At 39.0% G+C, this 21,701-nt stretch overlaps 1 protein-coding gene across 3 annotated transcripts in view; it reads left to right on the plus strand.

The window, feature by feature from the left end:
* The window catches only part of nlk2 (nemo-like kinase, type 2), a 186,258-nt gene that overhangs the window by 120,336 nt on the left and 44,221 nt on the right, over positions 1-21,701 (plus strand). For 2 of the 3 annotated variants that reach the window (XM_087977281.1, XM_087977282.1), the window contains 3 exons: positions 8,983-9,068; positions 17,090-17,299; positions 20,578-20,679. In XM_087977281.1, the coding sequence (XP_087833407.1) occupies positions 8,983-9,068; positions 17,090-17,299; positions 20,578-20,679 (398 nt within the window). The remainder of the gene's footprint in view (positions 1-8,982; positions 9,069-17,089; positions 17,300-20,577; positions 20,680-21,701) is intronic. The other variant, XM_087977283.1, reaches the window with a different exon arrangement.

Consider the following 21,701-nt stretch of genomic DNA (forward strand, 5'->3'; position numbering starts at 1 on the left):
AACTTGCTAAGTTCTGCCTGGTGTTGTGGTCCATTTTTATTCATCAGCCAATATCACTAATATTATCTGTTCAACTATATTGCTTTGTGGTATCTTGCTGTGTACAAATTCGCTGCTGTGTAATCATACATTATATTCAAAATATTGTCACTTTTAATGTAAGCATTTGAGGACATTGTGGGGTTGTTGGATGCAGTATATAAATGGATTTAACTTTTAGTATTTCCAGTGCTGGAATAATTGGAAAATCGCTAGAATAATGATACCATTGGAGAAAATTGGAAAATCCGTAATGGTGCAGTGCACATCTCAACTGTTATGGTGCAGGACATGTTTCTATATGCTATATGTTATTTTGTGGTGAAGTGTTACTATGCCATCTTATTGACAAAGACCAAAGATGATACTTGTCTGGTGGAGGAATGCAATCCAAGAAATCCAAATAGAGAGTTAAGGAGTGAAAAAATAAATTACTATCTGGTTTCTCCCTTTAACATAATTCTGTTTAGAGAATGAGGTCCAGGGCACCTCTCTACTTGTGTATATATTGTACATATTTAAGACTGAATTCTTTATGTTGGAGTAATTGTATGTAGGAGTAACTTGCACAAGTGCATATATGTGCAGTGTCGGAACTGTTAAATGTTTCCACTACTGGATTCTTACATGTGCTAAAATCATTCATGATAATCACACCTGAGATCAGTTGTTAGTTTTTCCAACCAAAAGCAGCACATGCTGGTCATTTAAGCCTTTTTGGCAAAGCTGTCACTAGTAGTCTAAGACACCTTGAGCAGGAGGACATTGCAGTTTTCTGTTAAAGAGAAAAAAAAATTCTAAACAAAGTAGGAAAGAAAAAAATGCAAGTTGATGTGAGGGATTGCAGTTGAAGTAAGGCTTTAAGGGACCTTTTGAAGATTGGAAAGACTGGAAATCGGGAGCTCTTATTCTAAAACACTGTTTATAGTTTAGATTTGGGAAATGACTCTCCATAGGTCATTTCCCAAATCTAATCCCACTTTTCTTGAAACTCTGAATCCCTCCAGTCAGGTTTCTGCCCTGCCAAGGCACTGAAACAACTCTTGACAAGTAACATCCTATGCAACTGTAACAAAGATAATATTACTCTGCTGTCCTCTTTGGCCAGTATGAAGGCCTTGACACTTAGAGTCCTAGAGTCATAGTCATAGAGATGTACAGCATGGAAACAGACCCTTCGGTCCAAACAGTCCAAGCGGATCAGATATCCCAACCCAATCTAGTCCCACCTGCCAACACCCGGCCCATATCCCTCCAAACCCTTCCTATTCATATACCCATCCAAATGCCTCTTAAATGTTGCAATTGTACCAGCCTCCACCACTTCCTCTGGCAGCTCATTCCATACACATATCACTCTGTGTGAAAAACTTACCCTATAGGTCTCTTTTATATCTTTTCCCCCTCACCCTAAACTTATGCCCTCTAGTTCTGGACTCCCTGATCTCAGGGAAAAGACTTTGTCTATTTATCCTATCTATGCCCCTCATAATTTTATAAACCTCTATAAGGTCACCCCTCAGCCTCCGACACTCCAGGAAAAAGAGCCCCAGCCTGTTCAGCCTCTCCCTATAGCTCAAATCCTCCAACCTTGGCAACATCCTTGCAAATCTTTTCTGAAACCTTTCAAGTTTCACAACATCTTTCCAATAGAAAGGAGACCAGAATGGCGTGCAATATTCCAACAGTGGTCTAACCAATGTTCCGTACAGCCGCAACATGACCTCCCAACTCCTGTACTCAATACTCTGATCAATAAAGGAAAGCATACCAAACACTGCCTTCACTATCCTATCTACCTGCAACTCCACTTTCAAGGAGCTATGAACCTGCACTCCAAGGTCTCTTTGTTCAGCAACACACCCTAGGACCTTACCATTAAGTGTATAGGTCCTGCTCTGATTTTCTTTCCCAAAATGCAGCACCTTGCATTTATCTGAATTAAACTCCATCTGCCACTTCTCAGCCCATCTGGTCAAGATCCTGTTGTAATCTGAGGTATCCTCCTTCACTGTCCACTACATCTCCACATTTTGGTGTCATCTGCAAGTTTACTAACTGTACCTCTTCTGCTTGTTTCCAAATCATTTATGTAAATGACAAAAAGTAGAGGACCCAGCACCGATCCTTGTGGCACTCCACTGGTCACAGGCCTCCAGTCTGAAAAAAACCCTCCACCACCACCCTCTATCTTCTACCTTTTGAGCCAGTTCTGTATCCAAATGGCTAGTTCTCCCTGTATCCATGAGATCTAACCTTGCTAATCAGTCCCCATGGGGAACCTTGTCAAACGCCTTACTGAAGTCCATATAGACCACATCTACCACTCTGTCCTCATCAATCCTCTTTGTTACTTTCTCAAAAAACTCAATCAAGTTTGTGAGACATGATTTCCCATGCACAGTCATGTTGACCATCCCTAATCAGTTCTTGTCTTTCCAAATACATGTACATCTTGTCCCTCAGGATTCCCTCCAACAACTTGCCCACCACTGACATCAGGCTCACTGGTCTGTAGTTCCCTGGCTTGTCCTTACCACCCTTCTTAAACAGTGGCACTACGTTAGTCTTCTGGTACATCACCTGTGACTATCAATGATACAAATATCTCAGCAAGTTGCCCAGCAATCACTTCCTTAGCTTCTGACAGAGTTCTAGGGTACACCTGATCAGGTCCTGGGGATTTATCCACCTTTACCCGTTTCAAGACATCCAGCACTTCCTCCTCTGTAATATAATTAGACTATCCTCTTCCACTTCCACCTTTGGCATGCATGTGGGTGGGACTGCGCTCATGTTCTGTTCTGTTCTGTTTTCTAATCATAAGGAGAGAATTGTTTGAAATAGGTTCTCTTCTAGTTCCCATACTGCTATCTCTGATATTCCCCCAAATATCTCTCCCTGGCCCCCTTTTTATGTGTGCTGCCCCTCAGTGACATAAGCCAAAGACAAGGATTAGTTTTCACATGTATATTGATGACACTTGGCTCTACCTCACTATCACTCTTTTTAATTGGACTGTTATCAGTTTGATTATCTGACATCCAGACATCCAGTATTGGTTGGTTATTCAGTTATGTATTGAAAGACTGAAGACATTTTCAGGCCTCATTCCAACCTCCCGTTTCTTAGATACTGACTCCGTTGTAAGGGAGACAAATGGAGATTAAGCCTCTTTGTTTGTAGCCTTGGTGCCACGTTTTGAATCCTAGATGAGATTCTGATCTTTTGCACCATCACAAGCTACCTGATTTTCCCCTCCATAGTGTTGCTTAACTTAACCTGTTTTAGCTGATGCTGCTGAAGCTCTTGTTCATTTAAGTTATTATTCCAGACTTGATTATTTGAATATTTAGCAAGCATCTTTTATTCTAATCTCCATAAACTTGCTGACTTATGTTGCTTGAACAGAGCCAAAATCTTAGAGTTTGAGTCGTACAGCACTTTGACCCAATTCATCCATGCCACCAAGTTTCCTAAACTGAACTAGTCCCGTTTGATATCTCTCCAAACCTTTCCTTACCGTGTCCCTGTCCAAATGTCTTTTAGATATTCTAATTGTACCCACCTCTACCACTTTCTCTGGCAGCTTGGTCCATATATACACCATTCCTGAAGACGGGCATGTGCCCGAAACGTCGAATCTTCTGTTCCCTAGATGCTGCCTGACCTGCTGTGCTGTTCCAGCAATAAAGTTTCAGCTTTGATCTCCAGCGTCTGCAGACCTCACTTTCTCCCCATATATACACCACCCTTTGTGAAAAAGTTGCCCCTTGGATTCCTTCTAAATCTTGCTCCCCTCACCTTAAACCTATGCCTTGAGTTTTGGGCTTCCTGTCCTGGGGAAAAGACCTAAGCCTCTCTAAGTTCACCCCTCAGCCTCCTGTGCCCCAACCTCTACTTATAACTCCAAATATGGCCTTATCAATATTTTGTACAGCTGTAACATGTCCATACTCCTGTTCTGAAGAGGAGTCACTGGACATGTAATGTTAACTCTGCTTTCTCTCCACAGATGTTGCCAATCTGCTGAGTTTTCCCTGCAATTTCTATTTTGGTCCCAACTTGTGTACTGAACACTCTGAACAATTTGGCAAGCGTGCCAAACTCCACCTACACCACCCTTGTTTACCTGTGGCATTACTTTCAAGGAACAGTGTATCTGCACCACTAGAGGTTTGTGTTCAACAACACTCCCCCATGGCCTTACCATTAACACTAAGTTCTGCCTTGTTTTGTCTTACCAAAATGCAACACCTTGCATTTATCTGAATTAAATTCCACTTGACATTCCTCAGCCCACTGGCCCAGTTGATCAAAATCCCATTTGTAGTTCTAGTTAACCTTCATTAGATACCACTAATTTTGGTGTCATCCACAAACTTATTAAACTAATTAAGTTTAGTCTTCCCTTGTTACCTGCTGTGCTCTTGTCTGCCTTGTCTATTCAACTTGCTCACTTTAACTTCTGTACCAGCCTCCACCTTCTCTCTTGCCTTGCTACTGCCTAGGGACCCCCCAATACTATTTAAACCTTTCCAAGTAGCCCTAACAAATCTCCCTGTCAGGATATTAATTTCCCTCCAGTTTGGTTGCAACCCATCCCTTTTACACAAGTAATCTCCATCCCTGGAGAAAGTGAGGACTATAGATGGTGGAGATCAGAGTCAAGTGTGAGGTGCTTGAAAAGCACAGCAGATCAGGTAGCATCTGCAGAGCAGGCCAATCTACGTTTTGGGCATAAGCCCTTCAGGAAGGGCTGACTTATCAATTCCTGATGACTGGCTTATACTCGAAATGTCGATTCTCCTGTTTCTCAGATGTTGTTTGGCCTGCTGTGTTTTTCCAGCACCACACTCATATATCTCGCCTGTACTCAGAAGAGATCCCAGTGATACAAAAATCATCTGAATCCCTTCAACTCCTCAGCCATGTATTCATTTGCCCTATCCTCCTGTTCCTACTCTCTAGCACATGGCATCAGAAGTAATCCAAGGATATACTACCCTATAGGTCCTGCTTTTTAACCAACGAGGTAAAAACAATGACTGCAGATGCTGGAAACCAGATTCTGGATTAGTGGTGCTGGAAGAGCACAGCAGTTCAGGCAGCATCCAAGGAGCTTCGAAATTCATCAACTTCACCAACACATTCCACCCTGACCTGAAATTTACCTGGACCATCTCTGACACCTCCCTCCCCTTCCTGGACCTCTCCATCTCCTGGACCTCTCCATTAATGACGACCGACTTGACACTGACATTTTTTACAAACCCACCGACTCCCACAGCTACCTGGATTACACCTCTTCCCACCCTACCTCTTGCAAAAATGCCATCCCGTATTCCCAATTCCTCCGCCGGATCTGCTCCCAGGAGGACCAGTTCCACCACAGAACACACCAGATGGCCTTCTTCTTTAGAGACTGCAATTTCCCTTCCCACGTGGTTAAAGATGCCCTCCAACGCATCTCGCCTACATCCCGCACCTCCGCCCTCAGACCCCACGCCTCCAACCGTAACAAGGACAGAACACCCCTGGTGCTCACCTTGCACCCTACCAACCTTCGCATAAACCAAATCATCCGCCGACATTTCTGCCACCTCCAAACAGACCCCACCACCAGGGATATATTTCCCTCCCCACCCCTTTCCGCCTTCCGCAAAGACCGTTCCCTCCGTGACTACCTGGTCAGGTCCACGCCCCCCTACAACCCACCCTCCCATCCTGGCACTTTCCCCTGCCACCGCAGGAACTGTAAAACCTGCGCCCACGTCTCCTCCCTCACCTCTATCCAAGGCCCTAAAGGAGCCTTCCACATCCATCAAAGTTTTACTTGCACATCCACTAATATCATTTATTGTATCCGTTGCTTCCAATGCGGTCTCCTCTACATTGGGGAGACTGGGCGCTTCCTAGCAGAGCGCTTTAGGGAACATCTCCGGGACACCCGCACCAATCAACCACACCGCCCCGTGGCCCAAAATTTCAACTCCCCGTCCCACTCAGTAGAGGACATGGAGATCCTGGGCCTCCTTCACCGCCACTCCCTTACCACCAGATGCCTGGAGGAAGAACGTCTCATCTTCCCCCTCGGAACACTTCAACCCAGGGCATCAATGTGGACTTCAACAGTTTCCTCATTTCCCCTTCCCCCACCTTACCCTAGTTCTAAACTTCCAGCTCAGCACTCTCCCCATGACTTGTCCGGACTTGTCCTACCTGCCTATCTCCTTTTCCACCTATCCACTCCACCCTCTCCTCCCTGACCTATCACCTTCATCCCCTCCCCCACTCACCCATTGTACTCTATGCTACTTTCTCCTCACCCCCACCCTCCTCTAGCTTATCTCTCCACGCTCCAGGCTCACTGCCTTTATTCCTGATGAAGGGCTTTTGCCCGAAACGTCGATTTCGAAGCTCCATGGATGCTGCCTGAATTGCTGTGCTCTTCCAGCGCCACTAATCCAGAACCTGCTTTTAAACCTCCTGCCTAACTCCCTATATCTAGTGCAGGACCTCATCCCATTTTCTACCTATGTTATTGGTACCAATGTGTGCAATGACATCCGGTTGCTCACGCAGCCCTTTGAGAATTTGCTGCAATTATTCCAAGATATCTTTGCTGGCACCAGGAAGGCCGCAGAAATTCCTGCCTGTGCTCCTGACTAGAGAGTCCCCTAGCACAATTGCTCGCTTGGACTTTGCCGTACCCTGTTTTACAGCAGAACCAGTCATGATGCCAAAACCCTGACTGCTGCTGCTATTTTTCCCCTGAGAGACTATCCCCCACACTTGCTCAATAGATCTAATTGGCAGCACCTCAACCATAAGTCAGCCCCTTGAAAAAACTGTACTACTGTACCTTGCTTTACTCCTTTAATAAGCCTCTTTGACCAGATTTTTTGACATCTGACCTTATGTATCCTTTTGTGGCTTGGTGTCATTCTTCATTTAACAATGCTCCCTTCAAGTGCCTTGAGAAATTCCATTTTATTACATAATTTAAATAAAAATAAATGCATTGCCATTCCTTTAGCCAAACATGCATTTTCGGATGCTAGGTGATTGCCACAGTAAATCAAATTGATAGAGATTTGAAAGGAAGGATGAAAATGTATAGGTTGAGTCACTGGTGTCCTTTGAGGTAATAGAGGTTAAATAATATAGGGTAATGCTGATGTGACTTCAAAGCTAAGCTATGGATTATGGGTTATGGACGAGTTGAACTTGTTAAGAGCTGAAGGAGTAAGTGAGGACTGTACATGCTGGAGATCAGAGTTGAAAAGTGTGGAGCTGGAAAAGCATAGCAGCTCAGGCAGCTTCCAAGGAGCAGGCGAGTTGACATTTTGGACATGAGCCTTTCATCGTTCCTGATGTCGACTCCCCTGCTTCTCTAATGCTGCCTGACTTGTGCTTTTCCAGCACCACACTTTTCGGCCTTGTTAAAAGCTGAAGTTTGGTGAGAGCCAAGAAGAATGATATGATGGCTTGAACTTGGATTGCAGCATCATTGGGTAAGGGGTAAGTTGCAAGTTCAGGTGGCTAAATTTAGTATGATGAAAGAATAATACCTTGAATGTAAGGACAAGCTAGTGTTTATGGTCAAGTATTGTCCATGATCTATCTAGATTTAAATTAATTAAATCTACTGTGTCTTGCCATGTTGCATCAAAATATTGAAGTTCATATTAAAGAAAAATCTTGGATTTTTCAGCAACTAATGTAGTCTTCTAATACCACATGATTGCCCTCAGGCTGCATATTGAACAGCTTCACAATCTAGAACTGGTCTGTCTTAAAATGTAAAAACTAACATTAATCAATGTACTTTTTCACTTTGAAACAAAATGTTGCATTTATGTAGTGTGATCTGAGGATGTCCCATTGGCACTTTGCAGCCAGTGAAATATTTTTGAAGTGTAGTCAGTGATGTAATAGTTAGAAAGAGGTGGTCCACGTGTACACCACACATCACTGAACAGCATTGTGCTAAAGCCCAGATAATCAACATCAAAAAAGTGCTTATAGGATAATTGTTGCCCAAGAGACAAGGGATAAATCCCTGGTCCCCTTTAAAGTTTTTCCAAGATATCTTTTCTATCCCAAGATGGTGGATAGAGCCTCCATTTAACATTTCATTTGAAAGACTTGCCTTTGACAAGTACTGGAATGTCAACCTAGATTTTGCACTAAAGTTGGTAGAAGGCTGCATTAACTAACCCCGGTGATGCATGGCTTTAAAGTCGCATGTGCACATACAAATGGTGAGGGTGGATGTGGCCCAGGGAAGGAGAGATCAGGAGCCAGGGACAGAGGAGGAGGCAGAGGACCTGTGTCCTAATTGTTGAGACACCCCACCCCCGTCCCAAACTCTTGTGCTGTACTTGTCATCTTGGCTATTGGGCCCTCAGTCCCTCCTCACTCAGGAAACCCCATCACAGAAGAAGCTTGTGATGCATGTGCCCACCTCCTGTTGAGTCTGTCAAGAAAGAGAATTTTAGTATGTGCTCAGCGCTGTCAGTTCAAATCAGTGAATGGGCAACCAGTGAAGTACTTGGGTGTAACTGCAAAATAAGGAAAAGTACTAATTAAGAGAAGAAAATTGTCATGTGAATGTGATAGTATCACATTTCAAGACCAAGTTGTGAATTAAAAAAGAACTGAAGTCATCTGAAGTGAAACATAATGGTGGAAAATCACAGGAGGGCACAGGTAACTGAAAGAATAAGAAGCAGATCATATCTCAGGATACACTTAAAATGCTAACCTTTCTTTTCAAAACACTTGCAATTTTTTATGCCCCAGTGAAAGAAAGGAATATACTGTAGTGGCTTTTGTGACCTCAAGACCACTAGAGATTTTTTAGGTGAATATAGTTTGACAAATGTTCAATTTTAAATATTTGTATAGTTTTAAATATTTAATTACTTTTAATCTTAGGGCTGAAGTATCTGCATTCAGCTGGCATTTTACACAGAGATATCAAACCAGGGAACCTGCTTGTGAACAGCAACTGTGTCCTAAAGGTTAGTTTTATCTACATTACTACAGTATTAACTAAAATTGTGCACCAGTAAGAGCTAATGAGCTAATTAAAGTAAGTGTTCGATTTGATTTATAGGGTGAAGTATATTCCTTTCTGTATGCCCAAATATTGCTGCTTAGTATAGAATTACTGATGCAACTTTCAGTAAAATCAAGTAAGGCACAACATACTGGAACGATATTATAGCATGGTTAATACATAAAGCAAACCAAATAATTTAAGGTTACTGTAAGACATCACTGTAAATATCACTTATTGCAATATTTTTGTTTTACAAAAGAATATTGCTTTTTAATTATCTCAGATTTTGTGGATCAGTACACAACTTCACAATTCATTTGGTAGTAATGTACAAATTAAGAATTAGTCTCAAAGGCATTTATTTCAATTGCAAACTCTTAAATTGGCCAAAAATAATTGTTAGCTTGACTTGGAAAATCTCTTGGCACAAGTCCCCTCATGGATCAATGGATTGAGTGGAACCAAGATGATCCAGCTTTAGGCCTCAAATTAGCCTTTCTTGCTCTGTGAACCTACTTCAGTTGATCTTGGCCTCTTCAGGTAGGGAGGTCAACATTGGTACTGCCTTGTTGCTACTGCTCAGTAATCGATCTATGCTAATGTCTCACAAGGCACGCCAAGACTGGAGTGAATAATGATCATTTTTTATTCTTGAGGGTGATTAGTACCATGCCTAGGGAAGGAGAGAAAATTGGAAAGAATACCTATTTTCCAATGGAGGAAAAAAAGCTGTGATATGGATGCATTTTAAAGTTTATTTTGTCAATGTTCTCCAACTTAGAGATAAAAATGAGTGATGAGCTGACTGTTATATGCTTTCCTGCTATAAATTACACTTGCATTAACTGAAGCTCAACTTCAAGTACTATCCTAGCAGCACGTCGACATGTGGCAGTATAGATTCCAAACACGAGGAATCTAACATCTACAACATTGATCAAAGCCTCAACTCTGAACCTGTTTTGTTAAATACATTGCCTTAATAATGGATTAATTGACTATTGAAGTTGTCAGTTCTACATAAATTATATAAAAAGATGTAGAGAAGCAAAACTGAATGGAAATTCAGTGTAAATTCTTGATTAGTTCTAATGGATTTTACTTCCCAGAAATACTGGGATAGTGATACAGTAAAGGAGAAAAGTATTCTAAATTGAGTTCAGGGGAATTTTCTACAGAATATGCCAAGTCCAACAAGAAAGGAGACACTTGAATAAAGGCAAAATACTGCTGGTGCTGGAAATATGAATGCTGGAGAAACTGAGCAATTCTGGCAGTTTCTGTGGAGAAATCAAAATGATGCACTGTTGGACCTGGTTCTAGGAAATGTGATATACCAAGAAGATAGAATGTCATTGGAGGAACAACTAGGAGACGTTATGATCATATATCATGAGGTTTAGGATGACTGTCAAAGGATAGTGGGCAATCTCAAGTAAGAATAGTCAACTGGGAGAGAACCAGCTTCAATCGGGCAAGTACAGAGCTGGACTGAACAAATTGAGCTAAAGATTGGCAGCTAAAACTGTAGCTGAATGATGGACTACCTTCAAAAAAAGGAATTGTTTTGACACAGTTAAGGTATGTCCTCAAAAAGGAGAAGATGGCAAATAAATCCAGAGACTCTGGATGAAAAGTATAGAAATTGTTTTTGATGGGTATCAGCTAGAAAATCCAATTGAAAACAAAGCTGAATGCCAAAGTTCAGAAGTGGTCAAAAAACAAATGAGAAATAAGGATTGAGGAAAAAACTGGCAGCCAACAAAAAATATCTCGTCTTCTGTGGGTGCTATGTAATAAGAGTATAAAAAGGAAATAGGCTGATTAGATACCAAAAAAAAATTAATTATGGAAACAGGCTGTTTGGCTGAGATGTTCAATTACTCAATTAATACTTTTGTCATCTTGGCAAGAACAGTTTGCAGTCATAAGAAGAGTTCAAAATTTATGCAGTGCTGGTATTGCATAAACTCTGTTTGAAATTGGCAAGGCACCAGCACCATGAGAAGCTGCCATAGTAAGTGGTAGAGGCATGTACAATTACAACATATAAAAATAATTTGGATGGGTATTTGAATAGCAAGGGTTTAGAGTGGGCCAAGTGCTAGCACATGGGACTTGGACAGATTAGGATGTCTGGTCGGCGTGGACCAAAGGGTCTGTTACTGTGCTGTATGGCTCTGTGCATCCAAGGATCTTGAAAGAATTGAGAATGGAATTTGTGGAGGTACTGGCCATTATCTTTGTCTTCTCTCGATTTGGGAAAGATGCTAAAGAACTGGAGACTTGCAAAATTTCTGCCCTCTTTCAAAAGATGCTTGAAAGAATGACCCCAGTACTTACAGGTCAGTCAGTCTAACTTCAGTGGTGGGAGAGTTTCTAGAGAAGTTTATTCAGGATTGAATTAAGTCACTTGGAAAAATGTGGGTTGGTTAGGAACAGCCAGTATGGACTACATAAGAGAAATATTCTTTGACTAACTTGTTGGGAGGGTTGGTTGAATTAAGGGTTGATGAGAGAATGCTGTTGAGGTGAAGTACATGGACTTTCAAAAGACATTATAGTGCCATGTAACAGACTTGTGAGCAAAGTTGTAGCTTATGGGATACAATGGACAGTAACAGTGATACAGAATAACCCGAGTAATAGAAAACAAAAGGTTAATGAATATTTTCAGATTACAGACAAGGTTTTTTTGTGGGGTTCCCTGGAGTCAGCCCCTCTTTTTTTTTTTTCCTAATGTTATTGCTCTTGATGATGATGTACAGGAGACAGTTTCAAAGTTTGCCCATGATACAAAACTAGGAAGCATTGTAAACTGAGGAGGAGGAGGACAGGGTAAAACTTCAAGTTGGAATGGGCAGATAAGTAGCAAATGGTGTGGTTCTAAAGGAAGTGCAGAAGCAGAGGAGTCTCTGTATGTATGTACATGAAGATGACTGGATAGGTGGAGTGTGTAATTGATAAACAACACAGTACTCTTGACTTTGTTACTTGAGGCTTAGAGCAAGGAGATGATGCTGAATTTGTATGAGTTGGTAATTGGACCTCAGATTGTTTACTGCGTACAGTTGTGAGCATCACACTTTAAGAATGTGTACAAATCGGAAAGTGTTCAGAAGAGCTTTATAACAATAGTTATGGGTGTAGGAAATTATAGTTGCAAAGATAGTTTGGAGAAGTTGGGAAGCCTCTCTTTGCAAAGGAAAAAGCCAAAAGGAGACGACCCAAAGGATCAAGAACAAGAGATTCAGTGACTTGTGAAAGAAGCTAATGCAATGTGCAAAATCTTTTCATGAAGTGAATGGATAGAGTCTGGAATGCAGCATCTGCTATTGTGTTGGAGATGGGTTCAGTCACATTCATGTGGTCATTAGATTGTTTCTATTCGAACAACTTTAATGCTGTGGGGGGGAAAAGGTAGGAGATTTGTAATAAGGCATAATTCTCAATGAGAACCAGTGTGAACGTGATGGACTGAACTGTTGCCTCCTGTACCAGTTCTGTGACATATCTCCAAGCAATCTCCAAAGCACAGGTAGGATGGTAGAGAGAGAGGGAGAGGTAGGGAATGTAAATAATGCTTAACGACTTGGCTGTTGCTATCTGGTCAAATATACGATAATAATAAGCAAGCTTTCTTAAAATTAGTTTAGAGTAAGTGACTATTAATTCTTTGATTAAAGTGAGAATCATCGATGTCAATTATCATGTAAAAATCACCTTTCCCCACAGATTACATGCGATGCAATTGAAAGGTAGTTGCTTACCCCTAAAGGATCAGCCATTCATAATTAGTTGGTTTTGGAGTTTGAAATCGCCAAATGACTCTAATTGTACGTACAATGAAATGAGTTTTATTTTAATGGAGAAATGCCTGCTTTACATAAACTAAACATCTGTACAGCTGTTACTGGAAATTCAACACATGTTTAATGCAAAATAGATCTCAGATTGCATTTTTTGTATATTCACAGCAATTTCTTCCAGTTCATTTACGTGAGTTGGGATTGGTGGAATTGTTATAATGGACGTAAGCAGTCATAGATGTGGCAATGGGCTATTCTTTTCTGCTTTGAGGGTATGCAGCTTTGCATCATATCTACACAAGCTAGTTCTTTTTCAGATTGTGTACATTTCTTTTGAACTTGGGTTTGACCTTTGCTTTCATCCTTAATGGAGATTCAGTCAGTCTGATAAAGCAAACACAAATATTGTGGATGCTAGAAATATGAAACAAAATGCTGGAAATACTTGGCAGATCAAGTGGCATCTGTGGAAAGAGAACATTACCTTGGATGTCCTTTTCAAGATAATGGAGGAAGGTTAGAAGTGTTTTGAGTGTTACTATATCATTGTACATCTTAGTTCCTTCAGTTGCCCCATTATTGTTCCCTTTAGAGTTTGAACCTTGAAATCTGAAATTTAATTTTTCTTGCACTCCTCCATATCAAATATCAAATTTTGTTCTCCTTTACCTGATCTTTCTCTTGTTCACATTCTATTACATTTCAAACTTTCCATGGTTCTAATGAAAGGGCACAGATCTGATAATTTTTTTTGTCTTTTCCACAGATGCGGCCTGAGTATTTGCAGGATTTATTAAAATGCTTGTAACAAGATACTGAAAGTGTACACTGATCTACTTGAAGTTCATGCTGCAGTTCTTTCTAACCTGTCCAGTTTGGGAGCTGAAGTATAATGTTAGATACAAAATTGATGATGGTAGAAAGGAAGCTTTTTCCACTCAGTTGTGACACCAAGTCCTTGCTGAAATAACACTAGCGCTTTTTGAGAATCATGAGGTGCTGGTATTGGACTGGGGTGGACAAAGTTCAAAAGTCACACAACACCAGGTTATAGTCCAGAAGGTTTATTTTAAGCACTGGCCTTTGAGGCATTGCTGCTTCATCAGGTGGGCAACCACCTTGATGAAGAGGCAGTGCCTCAAGCTATTGCTTCCAAATAAATCTGTTGGACTATAATCTGGTGTTGTGATTTTTAGCCTTTCGGGAAGTGATGAAAAATATTCTCCCAACCTTTCCCTCCATCCATCAGTTTGCTTTATTTCACAGTCAGAAAACATTTTTTCTTTCCCCTTGTCAGTCCCATCTCTCACCCACCACCACTATCCTGCTAGTCCAGTATTTTGCATTTTATGGGATAAAAGAGCACGTCCCACTGATCACATTAGGAGTGGCACAGAATATCCTGCTATAGATGGCTCAAGTATGTTTTCAAATTAGGACCAAATCTCAATGTCTCATCCTTCAACTGGAAACACTTGGTCTTGATGTGTTTCACATTTGCCACTAGCTGCCACTCTAAATTTCCTTCCGGATGTATTTATTTATAGAGCACTTGATTGCAAAGTATATAATTTTATGGTTTTGGAACAGACCAAAATAATTTCACTATCCATTCCTATAAACCTCCAAGATTTTCATTTCCTGTATTTAATGTTTATTGAAAAGATTATCTGTGCCCACTTCTACGTATATAAACTTTATTTGTGCTGTCATTTTTGGGTCACATGTCTCCATTTCACCACTACTTTTTGCCATGTTTATAAAGGAACAGCCAATGTAAAATGATCATACTATGATTACCACTTCACATCACTGTCATCCTAATTTTCCATTTCCCAACTCCTTCATTTGTATTGTTGAGAAACACTGTTCCACTACTTTCAAAATGTTTGTTTTATGATTTACTAATGTGAAATAAAAATGCAGTATTATAAAGAAAAGGGAATATTAGAATACATCTGCATGCTTGGGTTCAGTTGTACTGCAAGCTTGTTTTATACAGAAACTATATTGTGCCTTGACTACTTGTGCAAAACACTAGTATTGCATAGTTTGATGTGTGCACAACATGTAGCATAATACAAAGGGAATCTTTATGTTTAAATAGAGATTTTTCTAACAGTATAAATGAACTGTCTTGAGAAAGCTATTTGCAAGACATCATATGCTTTAAGCAATGCCTAAGGAGATGTCCATAAATTGAATTGGGCAAGCACATAGCAGAAATTATGAAATAATGAACAATGGTGTAATGTAACTTGAGAGAAATTTTGGTTTTAGGTTATTGATTTAAATAATCATATTAATTTAGTGCTGTCAACATGTAAAATAATTAGTGCGGAAACAAATTGAGGGGGTGATTCAAGTGGAGCAGTACTGCAACAATTAAAGGTGTAACTAGGGTTAGAGTGGATAAGTACAAACTATCAGTACAGCATGACCTGCAGTAAATGGCAAACCATCAGCATTAAGTAAGAATTGTATTGTTGCTATAGAAGCATTGGTCAAACCTTATGTATTGTGTCCAGTTCTAACTGCCTAAGTTTATAAGTTACTGCCCTCGAGGGTACCCCGATGAGCGACATAGCTCATTTCTTGATATTTGGAATTTAGATTTAAGATCTTTTCTTTTGGGCCTGTGTTTCAGACTTCACATTAAACACTTTTTTTTGGTTTATAAAGTAAATAAACAATTTTTTAGACAGGAATTTTATTGAGAGTCTTTGAATGCTTAGAAATCCCAAATTTAAATAGTTAGGTATAAGAAAGGAACATAGTCCATAAGAAGATGCAATTTGGGAAAGAGAAATGGTTGAAAGAGTGGAGTATGTAAATATAGTTAGTTCATTTTTTAAAAAAGAGATTTCCTCATTTTCGCTTAGTGCTCTTTTTCTTATCCTTAAATTTAGGCATTGAATTTGTGACATGACGTTAGTCGATGATAAGTGACTACATTTAGAAGTTCTGCCTTTTCCTCTTCTCCCTCTTAAAAACATTACCACTTCATACACTAAAGTGATACTGTTATGCTCTGCTGTCTGTCATTTGATGGGAGAAGTTCAAGTTCCATGTAATTGCCAACGTGTTACTATGTGGCTCATTAATCTTGTGTGGTTATTATAAATGAAATTCATCTACATAGCACCTACAATTTAAAATTAAAACTGACTTAATTATACATAATGAAGTCCCTTTTATTAGTCTGAGTTAGGGTGAAAAACCACATCTGGCCAATTGTGCTAAACTAATTTAAATTTTTTAGGAATGTTAACTTTGCTGATTTCAGAAGAAACGTACAACATAGCTTCATGCGCATTCTTTCTTGCCACGTCCATTTGGACATTCCTCATCAGTGCACCCAACCATGAAGTCTTGGCAGGCTGTTTGGGTAGAGAGGTCTTCTCAACCTAGTTGAGTCTAAGTCTTTTTTTTTTCCCCCCCCAAGTCTAAGGAATTTTTGAGTAGCAATCAACAATGAGAAACTTGGCTTACAATTTCCTGTTTGTCTAAACCATGAAGAAACTAATTATACTCAGCTATTTATTTAAATTAGCTAATCAATGCAAAATTTGTATTAATGTAAGATCATAAGAACTGGAGCTTTAGATCGAACTTCTGATCTTTTGAATTTTAGCTTTCCAGCTAAGTCAATGGAGCAAAATGTCAGCCTGTCACCCCTTGAGCTATTAGGGATGAGCATTAATTGCGAGCCTTGCCAGAATGCTCATATTTCATGAGCAGATTGGGGGTTAAAAAAAATCTCATATGTATTTCACCTTTTTAACCTGCAGTTAAATATTAGTTTAATATTGGAAGTATAATCTTCAAAAGGATGTTGATTCATATTTCAGTAGCTCTTAACTATTATATTTTACCTGTAGGTTGCTTAGCTAGATGCCACTCCTCTGTAATATTAAGTGTATCGTTCAGGAGACTTTGTTGCTCATCAACAAGTTCCTTAAAATCCAGAATAGTGTTGTTTTTCATAGCTTTGATCTTACAAGTGCAAACTTCATGGCATGGTATGAGGGCAGTTGTTATTTTTAATCATCTTTAAAGTTGATGAGCATTACTGTTGCCTAGAAAGCAAGTGTTGTAACCATTCTTACTTTGAGACTGTAGATTGAAGAAATTTGTTGCTAGTGTTCCAAAATATTTTGTTTTCTTGCAGATTTGTGACTTTGGTCTTGCCAGAGTAGAAGAACTTGATGAGTCCCGTCATATGACCCAGGAAGTTGTCACTCAGTATTACCGAGCACCAGAAATCCTGATGGGTAGCCGCCATTACACTAATGCCATCGATATCTGGTCTGTAGGGTGCATCTTTGCAGAGCTTTTAGGCCGTAGAATCTTATTCCAGGCTCAAAGTCCCATTCAACAGGTAATCCAGCTGATTGATGTGAATTTTTGCTTCAAGATAAGGAGCCTTGTGTTTTAAGGGCATAAAACTTCTTTGTACTGTTGAGATAACCTCACTTTTAGACATACCGCAAAGTCTTCATTTATCATCCCTTCTTGTAAGTGTAGCGGTTTTCGTAAGATTACATACAAGACCTCCTATTTTAAACCATTCAGATGGTTTAATTGAGATTTGAAGATTTGTTGCGTACTAACCTAATACCATTAATTTTGGTACCTTGGTATCAATAGATGGGTGAAAAGATCCACCATATAAACGTCAGCTTTTTCAAAAGTTGATAATTTAAAGTAATAGAGATCTTTCATCTCTATTTATAAATACTATCAGTACATTCATTGACATAAGGGAGTAACAGGAGTGTACAGTAGTATAAAGATTTGACAGGGTAATATCCAGGAAAGTGTAACTAGCATCTTCCACTGAGGGAAATCATTAATACTTCAGAGTTAGTAATATTTCTACAAAGCTGTACATTCTTCCTTAATATGTGATAAACTAGTTATTATTAGAACTTAAAGGGCCTGTAGTTTATCTTGGCTAGACTAAGCAAGCATACTGCATATGCCACTGAGGCTTTTTACAGCTGCTCAACTAGCTGATTTGTATGCCAACTCAATAAACTGCCTTATTTATTCCTTGATACATTTACCTAGCAAAACAGTAAGTAAATGAAAATTTAAATTGACCTAGTGTCTGCAGTGTTGTGGACGACAGTTTAGATTTTTCATTACTCAAAGTATCAAAAGGTATTGCCTGATTTAACTGCTAAATGACCAATTCTTAACTTTTAGACTGTTTCTATGTTTTGGATTGTCCTGCTGAAATAGCAGATTTTTTTTTAATACGCCTGCTGCAAAATCTTTTGCCATATCAAAAGACTTGGATTATATTAAACCTCAATATTCTATTGTAAGGGAACGCAATTCCATTTTTCTGCCCTGTATTAGCATTGAGATGGTATGTCTATGGGCATGTAAATAAATTCGCTCTGTCCCACTCCAATGAAAATATTCTAATTTTATTTTCAGTGGGTGACTTCATACGTACCAAATTGAGCTTTAACCTGCCAGCTTTTTTCCCCACTTGTGTGTTCATAACTCTGTACAACTTCCTACTATATCCTTGCAGTTTACTATGTTTCAGTTGAGGCAGTTATTGAACAAAACTTCTGATATGAGGGCTTTTTAATTGTTGACTTCGACTAGTAAGAGTCGATTGTTGAGCAGCACGATACTTTTCAAATTGTGTCTGGCGTTGTTCCCATTTTTCTCCTACTTTAAAATTGTATATCTCTAATGACGTAAAACCACAAAAATGGATGCTAATGTTACAGGAACAGTTGCAAGCATTTTTTGAAGTCAAGATTGTAAACTGGCATGTGCCATTATGGCTTTACTGCACTGTTCTAAAATGCATTGCATAAAATAAATATATGGGTACCCTCAAACAAAATCTCTTTCCTATATTTTTTTTTCAAAATAATTCTTCATAAAGTTTAGCCTTTGTTTCCTGTTGCATCCAGCCCTGAATCTGCCTTCCCCTCCAAGCATGTCCAGTGCTGATGTCCAAATACTCAAAGTACCTCCCTTGTCTGACCTGTCTGTCAGCTAGAAAGATGCTTTGTCAACTACAGAACCAATCTCGCTGTCCACTAGAAGTGCTGCCTGACCAGCTGTTCCTGTATAACTGAAGGATATCTGGCAAAGTCATCTAGGTTATTTTTTTGAGGGCTAAATTGAGTGCTGAATCAAAAGTTTTTTTTTCTAAACAATATTGCCAACAGGAAGGAGATAACTGAGAGAATATCAATGTGTGGAATGGTGTTTGACTTGTGCATGGATCATGGCTTTCTGCTGGAATATGAAGTCACAGTACATATAAGCATGAACAATCTGCAAAATCAAAATTTTTTTCTTTTATGGGATATGGATGATTGCTGGTAAGACCAGTATTTATTACCTATCCCTTATTGCCCTTGAACTAGAGAGTCTTAACAGGCCATTTAAGCAATTTTAGAGTCCATGCCATTAGAGTTCTGAATCACTTGTAGGTCAGGCAAACTAAGGACAGCTGATGTCCTTTCCGAAACAGCGTTAGTGAAACAAATTGTTATGAAAAAATACCTATGATCGTTTTCATGATAATTAATACTGAGGTTACCTTTGTTTTCAATTTATTAATTAAATTTAAATTCCACTACTTGACATGGTCATTTTGAGCCATCTGCTCCAGAGCATTAGCTTGTCTGGAATACTAATTCAATGAAATTGCCACTACACTGCTGTCTCCCCCAAGCAATACAATTTTAAGGTGCAATGATACAAAAAACAGAGCATATTAATTTAGGATTATATTCAGTAAAGTGCTATTATGATATCCAACAAGAACACTTGTGTATCCACATTGTCTGTCAGACGAAACTAAAACTCTTAGAATAATGGTATGTCTTTCGAAGATTTATATCTGCCATTGTTTTAGTCTTGTACAAACATATTTTAATGTGGAAAGTAATTTTTCTGTTTTACTTAATGTATTTTCAATTATTTGTGCATTCAATTAATATATATTCTAACAGTCAAGTGAGCAATTGAATTATGTAAATAGCTGGTTGGTGTAATCCAGGACTAGATTTATTAATATGCAGCTGGTGTGAATAAGTATTTTGAGCTGGTTTCCTATGTTCTGTGGATGCAAGTTATTTGAAATCACAAATGTATATATTATATAAAGTATATAGTTACAACAACTGGTCACCAATTTCTCAGTAGCAGATAAATTTAATATATGCCTGTAGTTCAGTCTCTAGAAATTGTTTCAAATCTAGCACAATTTCAACTTTGCCAAAAATGCTGCAGTCTGTATGTTCGTGACAATGAATATTGTGTGAATTTCCAGTACTAATTATATAATAAAGATGTTTGTTATGAAAAGATGCATTTGATAAGTAAAATTGTTTATTAAAAAAAGCAAAACATTGTCGTTCAAAAATGCTGAAGTTGGACCATGTAATTTGATTATTTACAAAATGAAAAAATTCTTGATTCTGACTAGACCTATGGCACAAGTGAATTCAACTTTAAGTTGCGCTGAAAGATAAATTGTTCTCAACAATAAATGGCTATCCTTAAAATGATTTATACATGCCAATTACTAGTCATAATATTTCAAAAGAAACTTGCTGATCAAAAGAGTGCAAAGTTCATGACTATCCTAAACAGTGAATTATATTCCTCTGGCAGTTGGACTTGATCACAGATCTTTTGGGAACTCCATCACTAGAAGCCATGCGGACAGCATGTGAAGGTGCCAAGGCTCACATACTCAGGGGTCCTCATAAACAGGTAAGATTCTAGTCATAGCTTGTCTTTGAACAGCACTGCTTAGTGAATGGAAGTAACTCCAATCCTAAAATTATGAATTGCACTTGTCAGAAAAATAGTTTCAAACTAGTTTTTATATTTTGTCTTTTATCAATCTAAAGGAATATTAATTTAAAATGGTTAAAATTATATTTCCCTTTTAATACAATGCGTTCTGGTATGGTGCGGCAGTTGCGTTCCTCCACAACCTCGCACTATAGGAAATCACACTGTAGAAGATCACTTTAGAAAATTGCTATACCTGTTCGGTAGAAAGTTTGCGTTATCCAAATAGCATCCACAATTCATCAATCTCATCATAGCCAATTTGCGCTGATGAAATGTGTTATATCAGAATGACCTGTACAATTTTCTTGGCACCTGCTTGTACATGGAATTTGATTCTTCTGATATCAGTGGTCCCTTTTGGACAATCATCTTCAAAGCTGTGAGCCAAGATCATGGACTTGATTTTTGGGTCCCACATACATGAGATTTGGAGGCTGGCAGCTGCTAAATATAATATCAATAGTTTGCATGCATGTTACCTAGCTCCATTTTTCATAGTCATAGAATTGGATCAAAAATCATGTGCAATGATCTGAATAATTAAGTGCCTATTAAGGCCTGTTAAGAGGCCAACTTGATTTTTTGGTTGACCTCCAGGTTCCAGGATTTTCGATGACAGTGTTAATGAATGACCTCAGTAAAGGCACTCTAGGTAACAACATCCATCGGGATTGTATTTTACATTCCATTTGAAATAGAAAAGAGTAAGTTGAGGACTGGTATGTTAAACTTACAGGTAATTATGTGGCTATGAAAACTGAATGAGTTGAAGAGAATTAGGATGGATCAATACAGCAGCAGTGGCAGACTTTTAAGTGGATGTTTCAGAAAACTTGGAATGGCCTGTTTCTTCTCGGATTAGAAGGTTATGGGGTGATCTGATCAAAGTCTTCAAAATATTAACCAGAGAAAGCATAATAGATAACAAATTATCC

This window comes from Chiloscyllium plagiosum, unplaced genomic scaffold (assembly GCF_037043375.1).
Source record: "Chiloscyllium plagiosum isolate Xiang-an unplaced genomic scaffold, Cpla_swu_hap1 HiC_scaffold_31, whole genome shotgun sequence".
NCBI lineage: Eukaryota > Metazoa > Chordata > Chondrichthyes > Orectolobiformes > Hemiscylliidae > Chiloscyllium > Chiloscyllium plagiosum.